Raw genomic sequence first — 21,545 nt, 5'->3', positions numbered from 1 at the left:
TTTTGCTCTAGTCTGCCTGTGTGTGTGCATGGTGCACACATGCCCCTTTCAACAGAATGAGTCCAGACTCACTTGGGTCTGCTGAGACCCAACAGAACCAACAGAACCCGGCAGCCTGTGAAATATCCTGTGTGTGCTGAACTGCTCCCTTACTGGAGGAAATTCTAACGTGCTCTTTCCTTGTTTAGGGTTGCTCTTGTTTTTTGTCTGGTCACATGACTTCAGCATCATAGTTGTTTAATCAGGCGCTGCTTGATGATAGTTGGGAGCACGATTTTCCTACACAACAGATTTCATGAAAATAAGCCTCCCTCGGCTGACAGTTGCTGATGATTGCTGTCCTTCTGTTGGGGCCTTGAGCAGCTCTGAACTTGTCTGGCTCAGCAACTGCTCCTTCTCTGCAGCTGTGCTCTCCTGCAGGCCACACCCCCGCAGACACTCTTCCCTCTTTTCCCTTCCAGAAACAAAAGTTGAGCTGTACTCTAGCGTGCTACCTAATGTGAAGCTTGTCCGTCTCTTCACTCTTTAGGTAAAGAGTGTACTTCCACCCCTTCTTTGGTCTTCCTCTCAATCCAAGGCACAGGGCTGGCTCCGTCTTCTTTCTTTTCTTGAGTTCCATATAGCATATGAATTAGAAACTGTTAGATTGGACCAAAATGAATGACTCTTTTGTTACCCTAGAAACCAAGAGATAAGTAGGTATCGTGGACAATTTTTTTTTTCTCGGAGCTGAGGACCAAACTCAGGGTCCTGCGCTTGTTAGGCAAACGCTCTACCACTGAGCTAAATCCCCAACCCCTGTGGACATTTTGTTAGATTTCAGATTTAGACTTTACTGCCTGTTCATTTATTTTGGGTTTTGGGGGCAGGGTTTCATAGCTCAGGCTGTGTAGACAGGCTATGTAGACAGGATTTGTTTTTAATTCCTGCTCCTCCTGCTTCCATCTCAGTGCTGTATGTGCACCGCCATGCCTGGCTCTTGTTTCAGTAATCTGTGTCCTGGTAGCTTCTAAGAGTGTGTGTGAGGGCTGGAGAGGTGGCTCAGTGGTTAAGAGCACTGGCTGCTCTTCCAGAGGACCAGGGTTCAATTCCCAGCAACCACATGGCAGCTCACAACTGTCTGTAACTCCAGTTCCAGGGGTCTGACCCCTTCACACCAATGCACATAAAATAAAGTTAAATTAACTATTTAAAAAAATAAAAGAGGGCATGTGATTCTGGGGTTGGAGAGATGGCACATCAGTTAAGAGCACTGACTGTTCCTCAGAGCGAGGACTCACATGATGGCTCCCAGCCGACTGTAACTCCAGTTTCAAGGGATCTGACACCCTCTTCTGGCCTATGAGGGGACCAGTCACACAAATGGTACACACCATACACATAAAAAACAAAAACAAAACAAAAAAAAAAACCTCTTTAAACTTAAACTAACTGTGATAATGGAGTAATATTTAAATATTTTAAATAAGACATGTGGCTCACACAGGAATTGATAAATGGAGGCAGGAGGATTACTTTGGAATTTGAGGTCAGCCTGGGCTCTCTAGTGAGTACCAGACCTGCTTGGGCTACAATGTTAGACCCTAACTCAAAAAACCAAGAAGGGGGAAAATGTAATTGTTTTACATACTTTGATTTATGGGTCTGTAGAATTTCATTATTTCCTGTGGCAGCAGTCACATTGGCTAGCGTGTGTTGGTTGTTTAGTTGTTTGGCAGGTGACATGATGTCAGTAGTCACCACAAACAGCCCTCTGAACCTTTGCCCTTACTCTGTTGTAGAATATTCTGTCCAAAGTACTGACTGGATCTTGTTTTGTGTTTCATCCCAGGGGCTATTGTTCTCGAAGACAAAGGCGTCTCCGGAAAACACTCAACTTTAAGATGGGAAACAGACACAAGTTCACCGGAAAGAAAGTAACCGAGGAACTCCTGACTGATAACAGGTGCCAGGCTCTAAGTTCGTCTTGCTGACACCTGGACTGAACAGTGCCAGATAGCACACCGAGCCCTTGAATTTTCTCATGTGCCCTCTGAGCAGCTCTGGCTCTGTGGGGTCCTGTGCTGTACTGTGCTGCATCTGTAGGTGAAGAGACGTTCAGTAGTTTGCTCCAGAGCTGTGCTGGCGGTTGGGGTGTAGTTCTGTTGGTGGAGTGCCTGTCTGGCATACACAAACCCTGGCTGTGATCCCCTGCAGCACAGAAAAACGGATGTGGTAGCACATACCTGTAATCCCAACACTTAGGAAATGGAGGCAGGAAGATGAAGAATTCGGGGTTGTCCTTGGCTCCATAGTGAATCTGAGAGCAGCATTAGCTATGTGAGGCCCTATCTCCAATTGCTCCTTTTTCCCCACAAAAAAAGATCAGTCTGGGAAGAAGTCATTCTGGAGCTTCAGTGTGGACCAGGTTGTTCTCTGAGGCTGGAGAGACAGCTTGTTGCTAGGGCACTGGGGAGTAACTGAGCGCGGGGACGGAGCAAACAGCAGGACCGCTGGGCCAGTCTAGCCAGTCAGGGAGCTCCAGTCTAGCAAGAGACCCTGTCTCCAATAGTAAGGTAGAGACTAGAGCAGTGCTGCCCAGTGTTAACCTCTGACCTCCGAGTGCATGCGCATAGACATGCACTCGCAAAAGTTTTGTTTAATTCATTTCAGTATTGTTTATAAAGACTGAGGCCTTCAGAGCCTAAAATAGGGTCCTTTATAAAAAATAAAAATCTGATAGCCAGGTGTGGTGGCGCATGCCTTTAACCCCAGCACTCAGGAGGCAGAGGCAGGTGGATCTCTCTGAGTTTGAGGCCAGCCTGGTCTACAGAGTGAGTTTCAGGACAGCCAGGGCCACGCAGAGAAACCCTTTCTCAAAAAAAACTTCCTGAGGATCCTAACAGACTGAGCTTAGTGGCCTTCAGGAAGTGCGAGCTGTGGTCTGTGTTAGGTACGTTAGTGCAGAGTGAGGTGCAGAAAGGTCAGAGTTGCCCACAGTCACGCAGCTATAAGAGAAGGCTGTGGGACTCCAGCTCAGGCTCTGGGGCAGTGGTCCATCACTCTTCACCATGACTGTTGGTTTGAGGGTTTTGGATGTTTGCTTGCTTGCTTCGAGATAGGGTCTCATTTTGTAGCCTAGGCTTGCCTGGAACTTGTAATCCTCCTGCCTCAGCCTCCTAAGTGCTGGAGTTATTAGTGAGCACCACCGTGCCCAACATAATATCCTGCCACTTAAATACTTGATTTCTAATTGGGTTCCAGTCCTAGGCTGGCCTGATTTGAGATGATAGAAGCTTTTCAGTGAGATCTACCCAGCTGGTGACTAGGAATGTGAGGAGGAGCTTTAGTTGGTTCAGAGATGCTGACTTGGAACTTGCACTGTGAGGAAGGAGTCCTGAGGGAGGAGAAGAGCTGAGAGACAGGGCATTGTACCTCAGAGGATGCGTTTGGGTCTGGTGCTCCTAGCCCTCATTCACTCTCCCAACCCTCTGGTGTAGGTACTTGCTGCTGGTTCTGATGGATGCAGAAAGAGCCTGGAGCTATGCCATGCAGCTCAAACAGGAAGCCAACACCGAGCCACGAAAACGGTTTCACTTGCTGTCTCGCCTTCGCAAAGCTGTGAAGCATGCCGAGGAACTGGAACGTTTGTGTGAGAGCAACCGCGTGGATGCCAAAACCAAGCTAGAGGCTCAGGTCACTGTCTTCACATCCAGTTTTACTTTATTGTGGAGATTAGAGACATAACTTAAAAAAACAACAACAACAACAACAAAAACAACCCTACAGCTAAACAGAGCAGTTTCTTACTTACACATGGAAGGGGCCTCCTGTGGCTCTCCATGTACTCTACAAGCTACAGCCCTGACTTGCTTTCGAAGGGTGAAGTTAGTGTCTCTTATTTTTCAGCTCTTAGTTTTTTATAATTTTAGCTCTAATCTTTTGATAATAATCAGGCTTCTTTTAGAGCATAGGTAGAAAGTTTTATACCTGGAAAAATTCCCAGGAATATTTTTGGCAATCAATTTGTTTTTAGAGATGATAGATAATAAAGGTTATATTCAATATACTTTATGTTATTTTATGTGTATAACTGTTTTGCCTGAATGTCTGCACTCTATGTGCATGCTGGGGATGATAGATACTAAAGGTTAGATTCAACTCATTTTTGTTTTTAATTATTTTGTGTGTGTGGATGCTTTAGCTGCATGTATATCTGTGCACAATTTGCGTACTTGGTACCCACAGAGGCCAGAAGATACCCATGGAGGCAAGAAGAGCGTTGGTTCTGAGTTAAAGAGAGTTGTGAGCTGCCATGTGGGTGTTAGGAGCAGTCAGTGCTCTTGACTATCCTAACCACTGAGCCATCTCTCCAGCCCTGTTTTTGTTTTTTTAAACCGGACTTTATAGTCCAGGCTTAACTTGAATTCACTTTATAGCCAAGCCTGAAAGAGTCCTGAGGTTATAGTCATGTGTTCAGCTGTTTTTCTTCAGGAGTAGGAGAGTGCAAGGCTTCCCATCCAGGTTGGTGTCGACTCTTACTCCTCCTGCCTCAATCTCTTGAATGCTGTAGGATTTTAAGGTGTACACTACCGTGCCTGGCAGTATTGAACTTTCACAAAAAGTTATCATTGTGTCTGATGTATTTGCGTATGAATGCAGATGCACATTTGTGGAAGGAAGAAAAATTACTGGGGGATTTGGGTTCCAGGGATCAAACTCAGGCTTGCACAGAAACACTTTTGCCTGCTGAACATCTCCAAGGTCCAGTATGGAACCTCTGATGCTTACGGGATGGTCTAGAAACTGACTGTTAAGTGAAATGAAGTGAGTAAGATACTCTGCCCTTGGGGGCTGGAGAGATGGCTCAGTGGTTAAGAGCATTGGCTGTTCTTACAGAGGTCCTGAGTTCAATTCCTATCACCCAGCATGGCAGCCCACAACTGTCTGTTACTCCAGGGGCTCCTCTGATGCCCTCTTCTGGCTTTCATCAGGCACCAGGCACACATGTGGTGCACAGACATATATGCAGGCGAAACACCCGCACACGTTTGAATAAGAAAGAAAAGTTAACTTGATTTCGGGGCATGGTGGCGCATGCCTTTAATACTAGCATTTAGGAGGCAGAGGCAGGTGTAACTCTGAGTTCAAGACCAGCCTGGTCTTCATAGTGAATTTCAGGCCAGTAAGAGCTACATGGTAAGACCTTATATTCGGAAAAGAGAGAAAGAGAAAGAAAATCACCTTGAATGTCTCCACGCAGGTGCTATCAGAGTTAGAAGCCATCAGGGCGTGGGGTAGAACATTGGTCCTTTGTGCTGAGGCCGTTTGTGTGGACTAAGCGTGAAGTGCAATGACAGAGTACCTGCCTAGGATGTGCAGAGCCCTAGGTTCCTTCCATAGCACCCCAAAAGCAACTAAAAAAAGCAAACCTGGCAAGCCCCTTGCTTAGCAGTTCTTTTCTACCCCTCACAGGCCTACACAGCTTACCTCTCAGGAATGTTGCGCTTTGAACATCAAGAATGGAAAGCTGCCATTGAGGCTTTTAACAAATGCAAGTAAGTCCTCCGGTGCAGAAGCAGTGGCTGCTGTTGTTAAGTCTTGGTCAAGCTGCAGACCCCGTCACTGTCTGTGCACATTGGGACAGTTTGCTTTTCCCTACAGTCAGTTTATTCTCTTTCCATCCTTAGACTGATCTGCTCTGGCAGTCAGTAAAATACCTTCAAAGGGCTTGTGTTTTAGTTTTGGTCACATGGTCCTTGTGAGTTTGTTTTCTTAAAATATGGATGCCATAATACCTACTGTTTCTTTGCTTGCAGAACTATCTATGAGAAGCTGGCCAGTGCATTCACAGAGGAACAGGCTGTGCTGTATAACCAGCGTGTAGAAGAGATCTCACCCAACATCCGATACTGTGCTTACAACATTGGTGAGCAGGCCAAGGCAGTACTCTTCACCTGACGTGGTTTGCTTCGACGCTTATGTGCCTTTCTGTGTTTAACCTCCATCCTTGGCCTGAGGGTGTTCGTTTGTCTGGTTTTGGGTCTCACTATGTAGACTGGCCTGGAATTCACTCTGTAGACCAGGCTGGCCTCACACTCATAGAGACACACATGCCTCTGCCTCTTCTTCCTCCTGAGCCCTGGGATTGAAGGCGTGTGCTACTGTACCTGGCTTGGCCTCAGTTTTGAAGATAGCAAAAGTAGAGCTGTGTGATGTGTCCTGTGGCACACGAACCCGCATACACACAGGCTGGTGGTGGTGGTGATGGAGATGAGCTGTGTGATGTGTCCTGTGGCACACGAACCCGCATACACACAGGCTGGCGGTGGTGGTGATGGAGATGAGCTGTGTGATGTGTCCTGTGGCACACGAACCCACATACACACAGGCTGGTGGTGGTGGTGATGGAGATGAGCTGTGTGATGTGTCCTGTGGCACACGAACCCGCATACACACAGGCTGGCGGTGGTGGTGATGGTGATGAGGTGTCTGACAGCCTCGCTCCAATCTATAGACCTTGGCTCTTTGGCTTCGCCTGCACCCTTTATCTTCTCCTCCTTAAGAACAGTTAGAGTCCCCAGCCAGTGCTGTCCTCCTCTTTCCAGAGCAGTTCCAAGTGTACAGTGAAGTGAAGTGAAAGATCAGCCCACACCTGCGTAACCCCCTTCCCATCGTCCCCACAGAGTGGTATTTTTTTCCTTACAGATGTTTTATTTGTGTGTTTGTGCCTGCCCGAGTTTATGTGTACTGGGTGCATGCATTGCCTAGGAGGCTGGAGGAAGGTGTCAGAGCCCTGGAACAGCTGATGATGAGCTGCTTGACAGGGGTGCTGGGAACTGAGCCCAGGTCCTCTGGAAGAGCAGCCAGTGCTCTTCCTACTGAACCATCTCTCCAGCCCGCCAGGGCAGTACTTCTGTACATTTGAGCAGATATTAACATACCGTAATGTCTCTAAATCATAATTAATCTTAGGACGCAGATTGACACTGAGCTCTTGAGAATTTAGACCAGTGTCATGATATGTACCCACCATTATTACCGGTGTTTCAATGCCCTGGTCAGTTCATTTTGAAAAAACTCATCTTTAAAGCAGATGGTGTTGAGGACCTGCTATAGTGTGGGTCTTCTCCCCTAGGAGGGGAAAGTACTCGCACACTGAATAAAAGATTTCCCCTCTCTCTGTCTCTCAGGGGACCAATCAGCTATCAATGAACTCATGCAGATGAGACTGAGGTCTGGGGGCACAGAGGGGCTCCTTGCTGAAAAACTAGAGGTAATGTATAATAAACATGTTTGTGAAAGATGATTTGAAAAAGTCTAGACATAATATGTAATTCAGCTCCTAGATATATTTACTATTAATATATGTATATTTATAGTTGTATCTACATTAAAAAATCTTTAAGTATTTAACTTATATGTATGCTTACTATCAACATATTCGTGTGTGTGTGTGTGTGTGTGTGTGTGTGTGTGTGTGTGTGTGTGTGTGTCTAGTTTTTTTTGTGTGTAATCCTGGCTGGCCTAGAAGTCACAGAGACCCACCTACTCTGCCTCCTAAGTGCCAGGATCAAAGGCGTATGTCACTACACTTGATTTATATCTCACTGTGTAGCCCTTGATAGCCTGGATCTTGCTATGTAGACAAGCCTGGCCTTGAACTCATAGAGAGCTACCTGCCTCTCCCTCCTAAGTGTTAGGATTAAGGTGTGCACCACCATGCTTGGAAAACGTCCCTAGATATTTACACACGTTTTGTGTGTGTGTGTGTGTGTGTGTGTGTGTATGTGTTTTCAGGCTCATTCTGTATGCTGATCTTGACTCGTGGTCGTCCTGCCTCAGCCTTGTAAGTGCTGGAATTACAGAAATGAGCCACTATACCTGGAAACCTTTTTTTTTTTTCTCCCTGAGCAAGTGACATAGATTCAAAAAAAAAGAAATGTAAGAAATTGGGGGAAGAATTTTGACTTTCCATACACTAAATAAAACTCATGGTAGCAGGGGAAATTTAAGATCAGTAGAGATCTTGTCTGCTCTCAGGGTGTCCTGTGTTGGTTGAGACATCCGACAGGTGGCCCTGTTTTCACCTGTCCCACTGCCACTGTTAGAGCTTTAACTTCTCAGAACTGTTCTGCAGGCCTTGATCACTCAGACTCGAGCCAAGCAGGCGGCCACCATGAGTGAGGTGGAGTGGAGGGGAAGGACAGTTCCTGTGAAGATCGACAAAGTGAGGATCTTCTTGCTCGGACTGGCCGACAATGAAGCCGCTATTGTCCAGGTGAGGGGGAGAGACCCATGGGGCACACAGGGGGTTCGTTTCCCCCCAGACACAAATTATCTTAAAGCCGTTTAGGGTTAGGGTTAGGGTACATGAGTATACTTGCTACCCATGAGCTGACGGGGTTTGCTTCGACGACATCTAGAGATGTACTCCTTTGAATGACATAAGTTGGAAGTCAGGTATGGGGAATTACATCTAAGGGTGGAGAATTTCGCAGTGGTAATCATGGGGACGGGAGTGTGGAAATGTTTGCTCACTGCGAAGGGGCACACCAGGCCAGCAGGTGGTGCCGCTGCTCTTACACTCCTGGAGTCTGACCTCTTGTCCTCACCTTCTCGGCCTCAGGGCCACCTCTCGTTCCTGGGCCGCTCAGGAGAGCCTGGGTGAACCAGAATATCTTGTTCCACGTAGTAATCATGCAAAAGCTATACTTGAAGCTACTTACTGACATAATTACCTGCTTGTGGCTGAGAACAACCAGATGTAGCCCCAAAGATACAGATCCTGGGACACTCAGTTTATGAGGAGCAATGATTGAGGCCCTTAGAGCTTCTCCACAGGCGGTGAGGGGCATCTTTTAAAACTGAGGTTCTGACCGTGGCCTCCTGGGTCAGGAATTTCTAAGGCCTGGCAGTTGCCAGTGTATCCCAGGTCGTGGATGGGACGTGGAGTCTGCTCTGCAGCTTGTGTTGAGGAGGATGTTAAGCATCTAGACTTTCCGGCACTTTCCACAGTTTGTTTGTTTGTTTGTTTGTTTGTTTGTTTGGTTTGGTTTGTTTGTTTGAGACAGCCTGTCCTGAACTCAGAGATCCGCCTGGCTCTGCCTCCTGAGTGCTGGGATTACAGGTGTGTGCCACCACCGCCCGGCTTTGTTTTGTATTTTTAAGACAGGGTTTCTCTGTGTAACTGCCCTGGCTGTCCTGGATCTCACTCTGTAAACTAGACTGGCCTTGAACTCACAGAAATCCACCTGCCTCTGCCTCCCAAGTGGTGGGATTAAAGGTGTGCACCTCTACGCCTGGCTTAAAGAACTAATTTTATTTTAGCTTTTTACATTTTGTGAGGGGGCACACACACATACATACATGTTTGGGTTTTTTGTAACTAAGGGCTGACATCTGGATAGACACTCCTCAAGCAGTTCGAGGGGCTGGGGCTTAGCTCATGGGTAGCATGATAAAGATCTCAGTTCAATCCCTAGCACCAGGAGGAAAAAGGCAGTTTAAGATTGATCAAAGAAGAAATTGGGAAGAAAAAAATAAAATGACCATATTCCAAACTTGAGTAAATAAAAAGAAAATCCATTCAGCCATGTCAGCTCATCTAGTCATTAGTTTAAGTATGTGCTTACAGAATTAAGTGCATACATCTGTTTACTGTCCGTCACACCACACATAATAGCAGGTGTGCTTTGTAAGTGCCCCTTAAAGCCTGTCTGTCATCAGACTTGCATGGCACATGGCTCATAGCACCCAGTGATGATGCAGCAAAGCTTTTCTACAGGAAGAGGTTTTGTTGTTTGTTTGGTTTTGGTTTTGCAGAGCTGAGGATGAAACCCAGACCCTAAAGCATGCTAGGCCGTCACTCTGCCATGGAGTTATATCTCAGCTGTTTTTCATGTTTTGTTTCAAATAAGTTCTCAGTCTGAAGCCTGCAACTCACTATTTAGACCAGGCTGGCCTCAAATTCACAAAGATCTGCCTGCCTGCATCTCCTGAGTGCTGAGATTAAAGCCGTGCTCTACCGTAGCTGACTTTTTCCATGTTTTACATTACTATTGAGAATAGATTTCTCAAACTAAGAACACTGTTTATATCTTTTAAATTTTAATAATTTATTTCTTTACCATGTGTGTATGGTCAGATGTGTGCATGTGAAGGTCCAAGGACAACTTAAAAAGAGTCAGTTTCCTCCTTCCACCACATGGTACCTAGGGATTGAACTCAGGTTTTTGGGCTTGGTAGCAAGCACCCTCTAATCCTACCACTAGGGAGAAGTAGGCAGATTTCTGTGAGATCAAGGCCATCCAGGGCTACACAGTAAGACCCTCTCAAAATAAAATAAATAGATTTGATCTGTTTTCTGGGTGAATAGTTATTTTAATTTTTTTTATTTTTATTCATTTATTATTATTATTATTATTATTATTTATTTATTTTTTTTTTTGAGACAGGGTTTCTCTGTGTAGTTTTGGTGGCTGTCCTGGACCTCACTCTGTAGACCAGGCTGCCCTCGAACTCACAGAGATCCACCTGGCTCTCCCTCCCGAGTGCTGAGATTAAAGGTGTGCACGACCACCTGGCTCATTTTATATTAATACCTGGTCAGTCCCTAGTGGTCACTGGCAGTTGTAATGTGAGGTTATTTTTTGGCAGTTCGTTTTGAGAGATTTTAAATAATTTGCAAGCTTGATAATTTTTGCCACTTCAATTCTGAGTGGGGGAAGACTTATTTTCATTTTGTTCATTTTACTTACTTATTATTACATTTTTAATGTATTTATTGTGGGGAGAGGAGAGAAGCATGCCATAGCACTCAAGTGGAGGAGGCCAGAGGGTAACTTGAAAAAACTCAGTTCTCCCCTTCCATCACGTTAGTCTGATTCTATTTATTTGTTTGTTTGTTTGTCTGGTGTCTGAGTAGGATGGAGAACATTTACCTTTTTCTAAAAAAGAGAGAAAAACAAGCAAGCAGAACCCTTTGTTTACTGCATTTCCTTGTGTTTCTCTCCTCTGCACCTCTCAGGGCTGGGTGAGGCTTCCTTCCTATCCCCTGGTTCTCCTGTGGGTGTGGTGGGAATGTGGCTAGGCTTGCTTTGTGTGTCTCTTAGTCACACAGCACTAGCTTCCAACAATTTCTATCCACAAGTGAAAACAGCCCAGGAATCCCTGGGTTAGCAGGAGACTCTGCAGCCAGTGTCTTCACAGCCCCTGGCCTGGAGGCACCCACCCCTTGAGAAGAGAGCCTGAAGTACACCCTCAATGTTCGGAGCTTCCTAAAGCAGGTCTAGAATTGATTGGTGGAGACCAGTAGGAAGCTCCTCAACTCCAGGCTTCAGACCCTGTGCCATGGGCACACCTGGGGACAGGGTCCAGCCAAGCCACACAGTCTTATGCAGAGAGTTTGCCCTTTGTGTTAGAACACACCCCTGCTGGTTCTGCAGCAGATGGGGCCGCCTGGGATGTGGAGAAGTCCTGTCTCTGCATGTTGAGAGGCGTGTCTCCTCTCGGGAGTCATCTTGGCATCGAGTACAGGTTCTAGAATAAGTGTAAGCTGTAAATATATCAAGACTTCCTGTTTGGAGACGTTTTTGCCCTGGGCGGGAAGATTCCTGGCAAGTTCTCAGATACTTGGTGGTCTCTGAGTCACTGAGCAGTGTGAGCAGCACATGGAAAACAACCAACAGAACCCTTCCCTTCAGACATGCCTTTTCCTTCACTGTGGAGTATCGTCATAAAACCCTCGGTGAAACTTACAGTATGTGAGAGCCGCAGGAAATCTGACTGCCGTTGAAGGCAGGGAAGAGGGTTAGCATTCTGGCATCCTCTGCTTTCTAAGTTTGGACATTTCCTACCAAAGGAAGGAAGGCAGAGCCTCATTTATTGCCCGTTGCCAGACAGCTTAGTCCTACCCATCTGAAAGGAATGCTGTGGGTTTGTACGATAGTGTGGGTTCAGACTGGTGCTAGGGCTCAGTCTGCTGTGGTCGACTGAGTCCTTAAGTGATGTTACGGGGATTCACCTATCTTACTCAGTTGTCAGAGCTGCACAGAAATCTTACAGTGAAAAATTAGCGGAGCCCAGTGATGATAGCGCACGCCTTTAATCTCAACACTTAAGAGGCAGAGGCAGGCAGATCTCTGAGTTTGAGGACAGCTTGATCTACACACCGAGTTCCAGGACAGCCAGGGCTACAGAGAAACCCTGTCTCAAAGGAAAAAAAAAATAGAATATTAGTGAGAATTTGGTTAGATGATTATGAGGGATCTTCTCTGGGGTTGCAATGACGTATTTGGATTGTTGCATTTAAATGACCACAGACACTTAGTCCACAGCGGCACATGCTGCTGTCCACTGCACGGCAGAGTGTGGCTAGAGCACATGTCCATCCCGCACTTCTGTTGGCTCCAGGCGCTGCCTGATGTGGGAACAAGCTGATGGGGCCTTGTTTGCTCTCAGGTTACAGGATGCCATGGCCCTGATTTGTCCCAAGTTAGTGAGGGACAGGAAAGTCAAGTGCCTTGTAAGTGGAAGGGTCTGTTTGGTTTAGATTGGGCAATTTATAGAGGAGATTTCTTTACCCCAGAAAGTAGGGAAAACATTAGCGTTCTTCAGAGAGCTTCCTCTAAGCTCCTTCATCTCTTACAAGAGTGGGCCTTCCGGGCGGGCTCCTGGGCTTCCTGAGAGGTCGGTTGAATGTTGATGTTTTCTCAGGTTGGCTGTTAGTTCTGGAAAGTCAAACACAGCCGTGGAATGCTGCTGCTTTCTCTCAGTGGGTCTGCCAGTAGCACGGGTCTGTCTGCTTTCTGCCTTTTGTCCCCTGCTCAGTCAGATTCTTTCGGACGGATAACGTGGTGTGGCAGGCATTCAGTTCATGACTCATTTTGTCATTTATCCAAGCAGTGTAGCGGAGGGTGACGCCCAGTACTGGTACAGAGATTGTCACCTCATTCTTGTCAACCATCCGTGCCCACCAGTTGTTCTCTGAGTTGGCCACGTATGACATTGGACACAGAATGTCTAGAGAAAACAACTTAGTCTGATATTTAGGAGAAATCTCTTTTTGGTTGGATATTGATTAGTAATGTCTATTTCTTGCTTGAATCTAAAAGAAATCAAACTGCAAATTGGCTCCTATTTGTAAAGGTATTTTACAGACCTATCCTCTGAGCCACATCGACATCGTATTCAGGAGTTTGGCTGGGGCTGCTCACAAAAGATTGTCATAGCTGGCTTGTTGACTGTCCACATTTCCTCATAGAAGGAGGTGCCAGTAGGGTCATAGCACCCTCCCCTGAGTATCCAGCCACCCTTTCCAACCAGTTATATGCAGTCTGCCCTCATAGCACGGGGCCTGGGCAGAGGCTGAGGAGGGACTCCATCTGCACAGGTTTGGAGGAGGCTTACCCCTATTGGGCACAGACCTTCTAGTGTGGGAGCGCTAAGGTCACCCATTCCTGCTTGTAGCTCCTCACCCATTGCTCTGTAAGTCTGACAAACTCATTGTTCTCCAGAGTGGGCAGTGGAGTTGTCCATCTGTTGGTCACTGGGACCAGTGGAGCAGTGGATGTCCTCATCTGGGAAGAAGTTGTAGCAGTAAAAGGACAGTTCTGGCCGGGCGGTGGTGGCGCACGCCTTCAATCCCAGCACTTGGGAGTCAGAGCCAGGCAGATCTCTGTGAGTTCGAGGCCAGCCTGGTCTACAAAGAGAGTTCCAGGAAAGGCGCAAAACTACACAGAGAAACCCTGTCTGGAAAAACCAAAAAAAGGACAGTTCTGTTGACATGCAACAGCTTGACAAGAGAAAAGGGAAGAAACTTGTGGTGTGTTGTCCTTCGGTAGGAGAAAGCAGAATCCTAAGGGGGTCTGTAAGGGGCCTGTAAGGGATCTGTAAGGGGGCCTCTAAGGGGTCTGTAAGGGGGCCTCTAAGGGGTCTGTAAGGGGGCCTCTAAGGGGCCTGTAGACTTCCCCGGGGCACGAGGCGATGGCCCTCAGCAGAGGTAGAGTTGTTGGAGCTGAGTTCCGTGATAGGGAGACACTCAGCACCAGGGCCCTGGCGGCTTGAGATGATGCCCAGACATGGCTTTCTTCCGTGTGTTCACTTTTTCAATCTAGTTCCCGTTGTAGTATATGATGGATGCAGCATCATTTGCATAGTGACATGTAAAGGGATCCATGAGGGCTGGATCAGTTGCTGCTCTCAGAGGACCCAGGTTCAGTTCCTAGCACATGTGTTGAGAGGCTCACAACTCTAGCTCCAGGGGATCTGATGATGCCTTTTGGCCTCCATGGGCACCTGTACTCATGGACATACGTAGACAAGCACATATATACATAACTTAAAATAAAATAAAATTTTAAGGCTGTCTTGGGCCAGGCAAAAGTGTAAGTGTGGTGGGAGGGTCAGACCACTACTGCGCCCTCCTCCAGTTTGCTCAAAACAGCCTTGGCTGCATTCCGTCCGTCCGTCCGTCCGTCTAGGCCGAAAGTGAAGAAACAAAGGAGCGTCTGTTCGAGTCCATGCTCAGCGAGTGCCGAGATGCCCTCCAGGCCGTGAGGGAAGAGCTCAAGCCTGATCAGGTGCGACTGCATCCTCCCTAGTCTGTCCTGTCCTGGGGGGTCGGGAGGGGGGGGTTTCCCAGGGTCTGTGTAGCACTCTCCTGGCCTTTGGGGTGTTTGTAGATGTCATCAGCTTATTAGTACCCGAGGCCTCTGGGCTCCGTCAGGTTTATGGCTTCATTCTCATGGCCTGTTCTCCATAGTGGTCATCCCACGGTTTCGGCCTCTTGTCTCCAGGAGCACTCCTGGTGTGCGGTGCTCCCCTTTTCTAATGGTGTGATCCCTTCAGGCATCTGGACTGAAACTGAAGAACAATTCTGCCTCTGTGTCACCACACTCTGGTCCTCCCTTATACTGTCGCCTGCCCTGTTGATGATCCACTTGGCGGCGTTTTGTTAAAGCAGAATCTAGTTGTATAGCCCAAGGTGGACTCCAACTCATGCTTCCTGCCTTAGCCTTTGGAGAGCTGGGCTTGCAGAGGCTGGTAGCCATGACTGGTTTCCACCTCTCCTTAAATGGTATTTTAACTTATACAGAGATGGCCATAAAGGTGAGGTGGTACACACCTGTAATTTTAACATTCTGCAGACAGAGGCTGAAGGATTGCCAGTTTGGTAATTGAAAAACACTTGAATATTCACACCTGCAGTCTCTTCTACACTGGAGGTTACGGACATGGATGGCTCTGGGGCTCTTCCTCAGCTGTGGCAGACAGCACAGGGTAGACCAGGAATGGTAGACTTAGGATCTAAAACGGGTCCACAGTGCTGCCATGGTCTGACTCAGGGTTCTGTACGATGAACCAGGGCCTTGTGCATGCTAGGCACATCTTGGGGGATTTTGTTGGTTTTTCAAAGTTTGAGGAAGAGCTCATTAAGTTTCCCTGACTATAGACAAACTTAGGCTTTTCCTTTCTCAGTCTCATGGTCAGCTAGGATTGCAGGGTGGGGGGTGTGCCCACACTTGGCGAGACTGTCTGCTTGGAGTGTTGGGATAAACACTGGGAACAGAGAACAGGAACCCTCAACTGGCTGTTGCTCAGCATTCTGTCACTCAAGGCTAAGTTTTGGATGTCAGTGACAACTGGGTAATCTTGTCATTTTGTAATGTTATTAGGTCTTGGTTTCTGAGGGCGTGACACTTGGAAGAATCTGTGGGTCTGTGCAGCCAACTTTATGGACCACGGTAGTGGAAGAGAACTGAGAGCCCAGGCCGAGAGTTTTACCTTTTACTTTCCTTACCTTTTCAGAAACAGAGAGACTATACCCTTGATGGAGAGTCGGGGAAAGTATCTAATCTCCAGTACCTGCACAGGTGAGGGTCAGCTTACTTCTGTGTGCGTTTATATCAATTTAGAGTTTCAATTTTATGTGTCTGGGTACCTACATGTCTATCTGTGCATCACATATGTCCCTGTGCTTGTGGAGGCCAGGAGAGGGCATCGGATCCACTGGAACTGAGGTTATAGATGGCTGTGAGCTTCAGTATGGGTGCTGGGAATCAAACCCCTGTCCTCTGCAGGAGCAGCCAGTGCTCCTAACTGGAGATCTTAGCTCTAGAGCTTTCTTATCTCCCTCCCCCCCCCCTTTTTTTTCTTTTTTGAGACAGGGTCTCTCTGCATAGCCATGGCTATCCTGGAACTCACTGTGTAGACCAGGCTGGCCTTGAACTCATAGAAATCCACCTGCCTCTGTCTTTTGAGTGCTAGAATGAAAGGATTGCACCGCCAAACCTGGCCCATTTTATAATTTCTTAATATGTAAATATGTAATAAACTATACCAATGCCTATAGATATGTTTTTTGTTGTTGTTATTTTTGAGACAGGGTTTCCCTGTGTAGCCCTGGCTGTCCTGGAACTTGCTCTGTAGACCAGGCTGACCTCAGACTCAGAGATCTGCTTGCCTCTGCCTCCTGAGTGCTGGGATTAAAGGTGTGCGCCACCGCCGCCCAGCTTTCTTGCTTTATATAGAAAGTTTCATTAGTTTGCATACACGTCTCTGTCTTGTTCAGCATTGGTGTCTCTGCTGCCCAAGAGAGAGCATTTCAGCTAGTAGCTCTTGGCTGCTGTTTAGTTTGGACTTTGTTTGCTTGGTTTTGTTACAGCTGTGGGGCAGTGGGTGGGCTTTTTGGTTTTGTGTTTTCCCTTTTTTTTAAGTGTGTATGTGCATGATGAGTATGTCGGGGTTCCTGCATGTCAGGTCAGAGAACAGCTTTGTGAGGTGTTGGGGTTCATGCATGTCAGGTCAGAGGACAGCTTTGTGAGGTGTCGGGGTTCCTGCATGTAAGGTCAGAGGACAGCTTTGTGAGGTCAGTTCTCCCCTCCACCTTCATGTGGGTTCCAGGAAGAATTGCAGGGGTCCAGGTTTGTGTGGCAAGCACCTTCACCAGCTGATCAATTGCTGTGTGTGTGTGTGTGTGTGTGTGTGTGTGTGTGTGTGTGTGTGTGTGTTGTGGTTTTGTTGTTTTTGTTTTGTTTTGTTTTTGTGCAGGATCTCACTAGTAGCCTAGGCTAGCCTCAAACTCTTGGGACTCTTATGGAGTTTGTGACTCCTGAGAAAAGACTATAGACTCAATCCAATTATAATTAAAAGATTTGTTAGATGCGAGCAGGACAAACCGTCTCTGAGCCAAATTTGAGATTGCCTTGAAGGAAGGGTGTGGGGAAGGACTTTTAAAAGGGAAAACCACAGAAAGACCTTCAGTGTCTATGCAAGCAAAACCTCTTCCGTTTGGCCAAATTAAGTGGTTAAGGCAACTCAAAACAATCTTTGGGTATCTGTAAGCAAGTTGTAGAAGCAACAAAAAAAAGCACTTAGCTCATAATAAGTAGATAGTCAATGCTGTACAGTTTTGGGTGGGTGGGGGTGTCACTAAGTCAGGGTAACTGGAAACTTATCTTCCAGGGACTGGAGTCAGAGACAAACAGCTGGTGGGTACCAAGATGGATGCCTAGTGTCAAATGGAACTTTAGCATACCATTCCCTATTGGCTGTAGATCATATGAATCTTAATCAATGATTCACATTTAAGGGTAAAGGTTGATATTTTCATTAAGCCATTTAATCAGATCTCAGCCCCCATCTTGAGTAACCCTTTTTGTAACTCTGATTACAGGTATTTGTGATACTGAAGGAGCTGGGAGGCCAGCATGAGCCTTGGTATGCTAATAAGCACCATGTACTCCCATTTGTCTTTTGATAGCGAAAGGGAAATGGCTCCTTTGGTAGAGGGGAGCTAGTTTCCTAACATACCAGCTTTTTGTTAATGATAAGGGGTGATGTAGTGTCTTCTATAACTGCTTCTCCATTGAAATAGGACGTTGTTGTCAGGCCCAGGAAGGCTGGAGTGCTGGTCAAAGCCCTGGAGAGGGCAGGGTACATCTGGTTTGCTGCCCAGGTTCTGTTGGACCATCTGAAGCTAGTGAAGTGCAGGTAGCTTTGGAGCATGCTGTTCCAAAGCTGGGGCTCAAGCTGACAGGAAACTTTGTCAGAAGCATCTGGTTTACATTGGCTTCAAGTCCAGGCAGGGCTTGTTAGTTTCAGAGGACCACCTGAGGCTAGTGTGTTAGGAGCCGTCTTCAGCCGCTTGCAGATCTGCTGGGACGATTAGACGAGGAACAGAAGGTAAAGTTTAGGAACTTAGAGGAAAATCTTACATTTGAAACTTTCAGACCCATTCTGGTAGTCAGGGGAAGGGTGGAGTCCCAAGACCAGGAGAGAGAGCTGTCCCATCTTCAGGAATAGGCAGGTGGGGAAATGTAGGCTGTAGTAATCTGGAGTCCAGTTGACTTATGAGAGGTGGATCCAAGTCTTATAACCCCCTCAATTCTCTGAAGCTTATGTGAACCTTTAGTTTACAAAAAGAGATAAAAGTTTTAGATATATTAGCATCACCACTGTTTATAATCTGTATTAGAATCTACATATTTTTCCATTAAACATTTTAAATGCTGTATTCAGCAGAATCTCTGACAAGTTTGAGGGCCATTGTCTATTAAGTGTATCTGAACTAAACAAACTTTGCTTGTTTTTAGTTACTTGCTTTAGGTTTAACCTTGAAAAGATATACAGAAGGCGAAATAAAACTTGTCCCTGAAAGTGAATCACATTTGTCCTTAGCATGATTACAAGCATAGTTTTGAGCACATTAAAGAATTTGATTGGGCTGGAGAGATGGCTCAGTAGTTAAGAGCACTGGCTGCTCTTCCAGAGGACCCAGGTTCAATTCCCAGAACCCACGTGGTGGCTCAGAACCATCTGTAATAGGATCTGATGCCCTTCTCTGGCATGCAGGGATATATATGCAGAGCACTCATACAAAAAATGCAAATAAATTAAAAATTTTTTAAAAGAATTTGATCATTTACAAAATGATTGAACATTAACTTGCATGTCCTAATTGTCCTTATTAGTTTATAAGAAGCTAGCAGCTTTAATAAGATTAGAATTTTATAGTTTTATCCCTGTTACATTTTAGCCTTAAAAATTATAATTTTTTTAATTGAAGTTCTTTTAGTATCGAAATACAATTTTAAAATCACAAATGTAGCCCATAGAGAGACTAGGAATTTTATAATATCATAAATATAGTCCACAAAGAGAGCAGAAGCCTTATATTAATATTTTTTGATTCTAGTATAAGTATATGATTACAGAGTATTGTAATTTCTTGTATGACTCAGTTTGTCCAAATAGTTAAAGGTTAAAGAAGTTAACAGAGACAAAGAAGATGGTCATATATCTTTAAATCAGTAATTGTTAATCTGGGTAGACCTTAGGAATTTATAAACCTTATTTATCAAATATATTTTTTTCTTAAACATGTTGTTTCTTATTTAAAATTTTCAAGACAAAAATCATCATATAAAAGTCTATCTTAATCTATCTCAGGGACCTAAAAAGGAAATAACCAGAGTTGATTTCAGTTACATATAAGCATGAAACAGCAAATTAAGATTACCTATATGTAGTTTTTTAATAACTTTTTTGTTTACAAGTTTTAAGTTAATTTTTTTGCTTGGAATTTTATAGGTTTCTCCCATGTCCAAGACCCCTCATGGTCTTACAGATCCTAAGAGAAAGTTTGCATTTTAGCAAGAGTTTTGAATATCCATGACCTTGATGAGGGAACAATTTTTGTTAACAAGAACCAAGCAAGGGGGAGAAGTCAAAGAGCTAGACATCTTTGCATTTAGCCATCCTAATTTTTAGTATAAATCCTTTTTTAAAAAATTGAAATAACATGAGACATAAAATAACAAAAAGTCGCCGGGCGGTGGTGGCGCACGCCTTTAATCCCAGCACTCGGGAGGCAGAGGTAGGTGGATCTCTGTGAGTTCGAGGCCAGCCTGGACTACCAAGTGAGTCCCAGGAAAGGCGCAAAGCTACACAGAGAAACCCTGTCTCGAAAAACCAAAAAAAAAAAAAAAAAAAAAAAAGTCACCATTTCTTGTAACAGATTTTCCTAAGGGGTGTTAGACAATGCCTGGAGCCTTTACCCAGTGTATAGCACAGCTTTTCCATTGTTGTATACACGGCCCCCGTTCTTAGTCTCAGTTTTTAGTGTGTATACCCTCGTTTCTCTAGAAAACCTTGAGAATTCATACAGTTAGGGTCTGAGTGCAGCCAGCCAGCCTGAAGGAGGGACCAGATGCTTAGGTGAAGGTCCAATGACCTTGCCTATCTCCTTTTGAAGTAATATTAACTTTTAACAAGTCCAGCTCTGAGTATTTTAAGCAAATATATCTAGAATTAGTATTGAGAGATTTTAGACAGATTTTATTTTATAACCAGTTTTTAGATTTATTTGTTATGTATACAGTGTTGTACCGGCATGTATGCCTACATGCCAGAAGAGGGCGCCAGGTTTCATTATACATGGTTGTGAGCCACCATGTGGGTGCTGGGAATTGAACTCAGATCCTCTGGAAGAGCAGCCAGTGCTCTTAACTCCTGAACCATCTCTCGAACCGTGTTTTACAGAGTTTTAACCACATCCAATAAGTTTTCAGATCTTAAGGTACAGAAAGTTTATGTTTAAATCTGTTTTGTTTTCTTTCTTTGTCCTAGAGTCAGATGGCCCTCTGATCTAGAACAGAGATTTTGGAGGCAATTCTTTTTTTTTTTTTTTTTTTTTTTTTGGTTTTTCGAGACAGGGTTTCTCTGTGTAGCTTTGCGCCTTTCCTGGAACTCACTTGGTAGCCCAGGCTGGCCTCGAACTCACAGAGATCCGCCTGACTCTGCCTCCCGAGTGCTGGGATTAAAGGCGTGCGCCACCAACGCCCGGCCATGGAGGCAATTCTTAAACAATGATGCTTGAGTCAGAAGAGGGAGGCCATACTCCAGCTCCAGAGTCAGTTTTTTAACAAAGTAGAACGCCATAAAACAATATTTAATATTAGCCATACCCAAAAGACACATAAATCCCCGCAGAACCAAATCCAGTTATCACAGGGAGAGACCAGGACATTCCGAGAAGAAAAAGGCTTAGAGATAAGAAATTCTGGGTGCCAGCCTCCTGCAACAGCACAGTAAGCAGCAAGCAGCAGAACAGGGGCTTTTGGTATCCGGGAGGGCTGCAAGTCAGGAGTGCTCACATCACCCAGCCCAGTAGTGGGGAAGCGGCAGCAGCCAGAGCTCCGTGGTCAGACTGGAGCCAGTGGGGAGACAGGACATCCTTCAGAAGCAGTGTGAGGGAAAAGGTAGAGGAGTAACCATGTATCTGTGGGACTCAGACAGCAGGCTCCTGCAAGCCAAGAAGAGGGACACACAGAGCAAGCTCCAGTGGGGAGCTAGCCCAGAGGCAGCCTAAAGCAGTCGACCTCATCCTGAAAATGGTGCATAGAACTCGGGACAGTTTGGCTATGTTCTGTTCAAATTCCCATCTCTGCAACAAAACTTGAAAATACAAATCCAACAGAGAACAGAAGAAGACAACACAATCAGAAAGAAAAAAAAAAACATATGAACTCAGACATAGTGGTGGCCACCTTCACTCGTATACC

General features: G+C 45.7%; 1 protein-coding gene across 1 annotated transcript in view; it reads left to right on the top strand.

Annotated features, from left to right (window-relative positions):
* Nucleotides 1-21,545, top strand: part of Srp68 (signal recognition particle 68) — a 35,559-nt gene that overhangs the window by 4,715 nt on the left and 9,299 nt on the right. The window contains exons 3-10 of the mRNA XM_028889650.2: nt 1,832-1,945; nt 3,480-3,675; nt 5,455-5,537; nt 5,799-5,908; nt 7,173-7,255; nt 8,120-8,260; nt 14,463-14,561; nt 15,790-15,854. Of these exons, the coding sequence (XP_028745483.1) occupies nt 1,832-1,945; nt 3,480-3,675; nt 5,455-5,537; nt 5,799-5,908; nt 7,173-7,255; nt 8,120-8,260; nt 14,463-14,561; nt 15,790-15,854 (891 nt within the window). The remainder of the gene's footprint in view (nt 1-1,831; nt 1,946-3,479; nt 3,676-5,454; nt 5,538-5,798; nt 5,909-7,172; nt 7,256-8,119; nt 8,261-14,462; nt 14,562-15,789; nt 15,855-21,545) is intronic.

Source organism: Peromyscus leucopus, chromosome 8b, assembly GCF_004664715.2.
Source record: "Peromyscus leucopus breed LL Stock chromosome 8b, UCI_PerLeu_2.1, whole genome shotgun sequence".
NCBI classification, from domain to species: Eukaryota; Metazoa; Chordata; class Mammalia; order Rodentia; family Cricetidae; genus Peromyscus; species Peromyscus leucopus.
The sequence above is the reverse complement of the archived record's forward strand: the minus strand, read 5'-3'. Positions and strand labels throughout refer to the sequence as shown.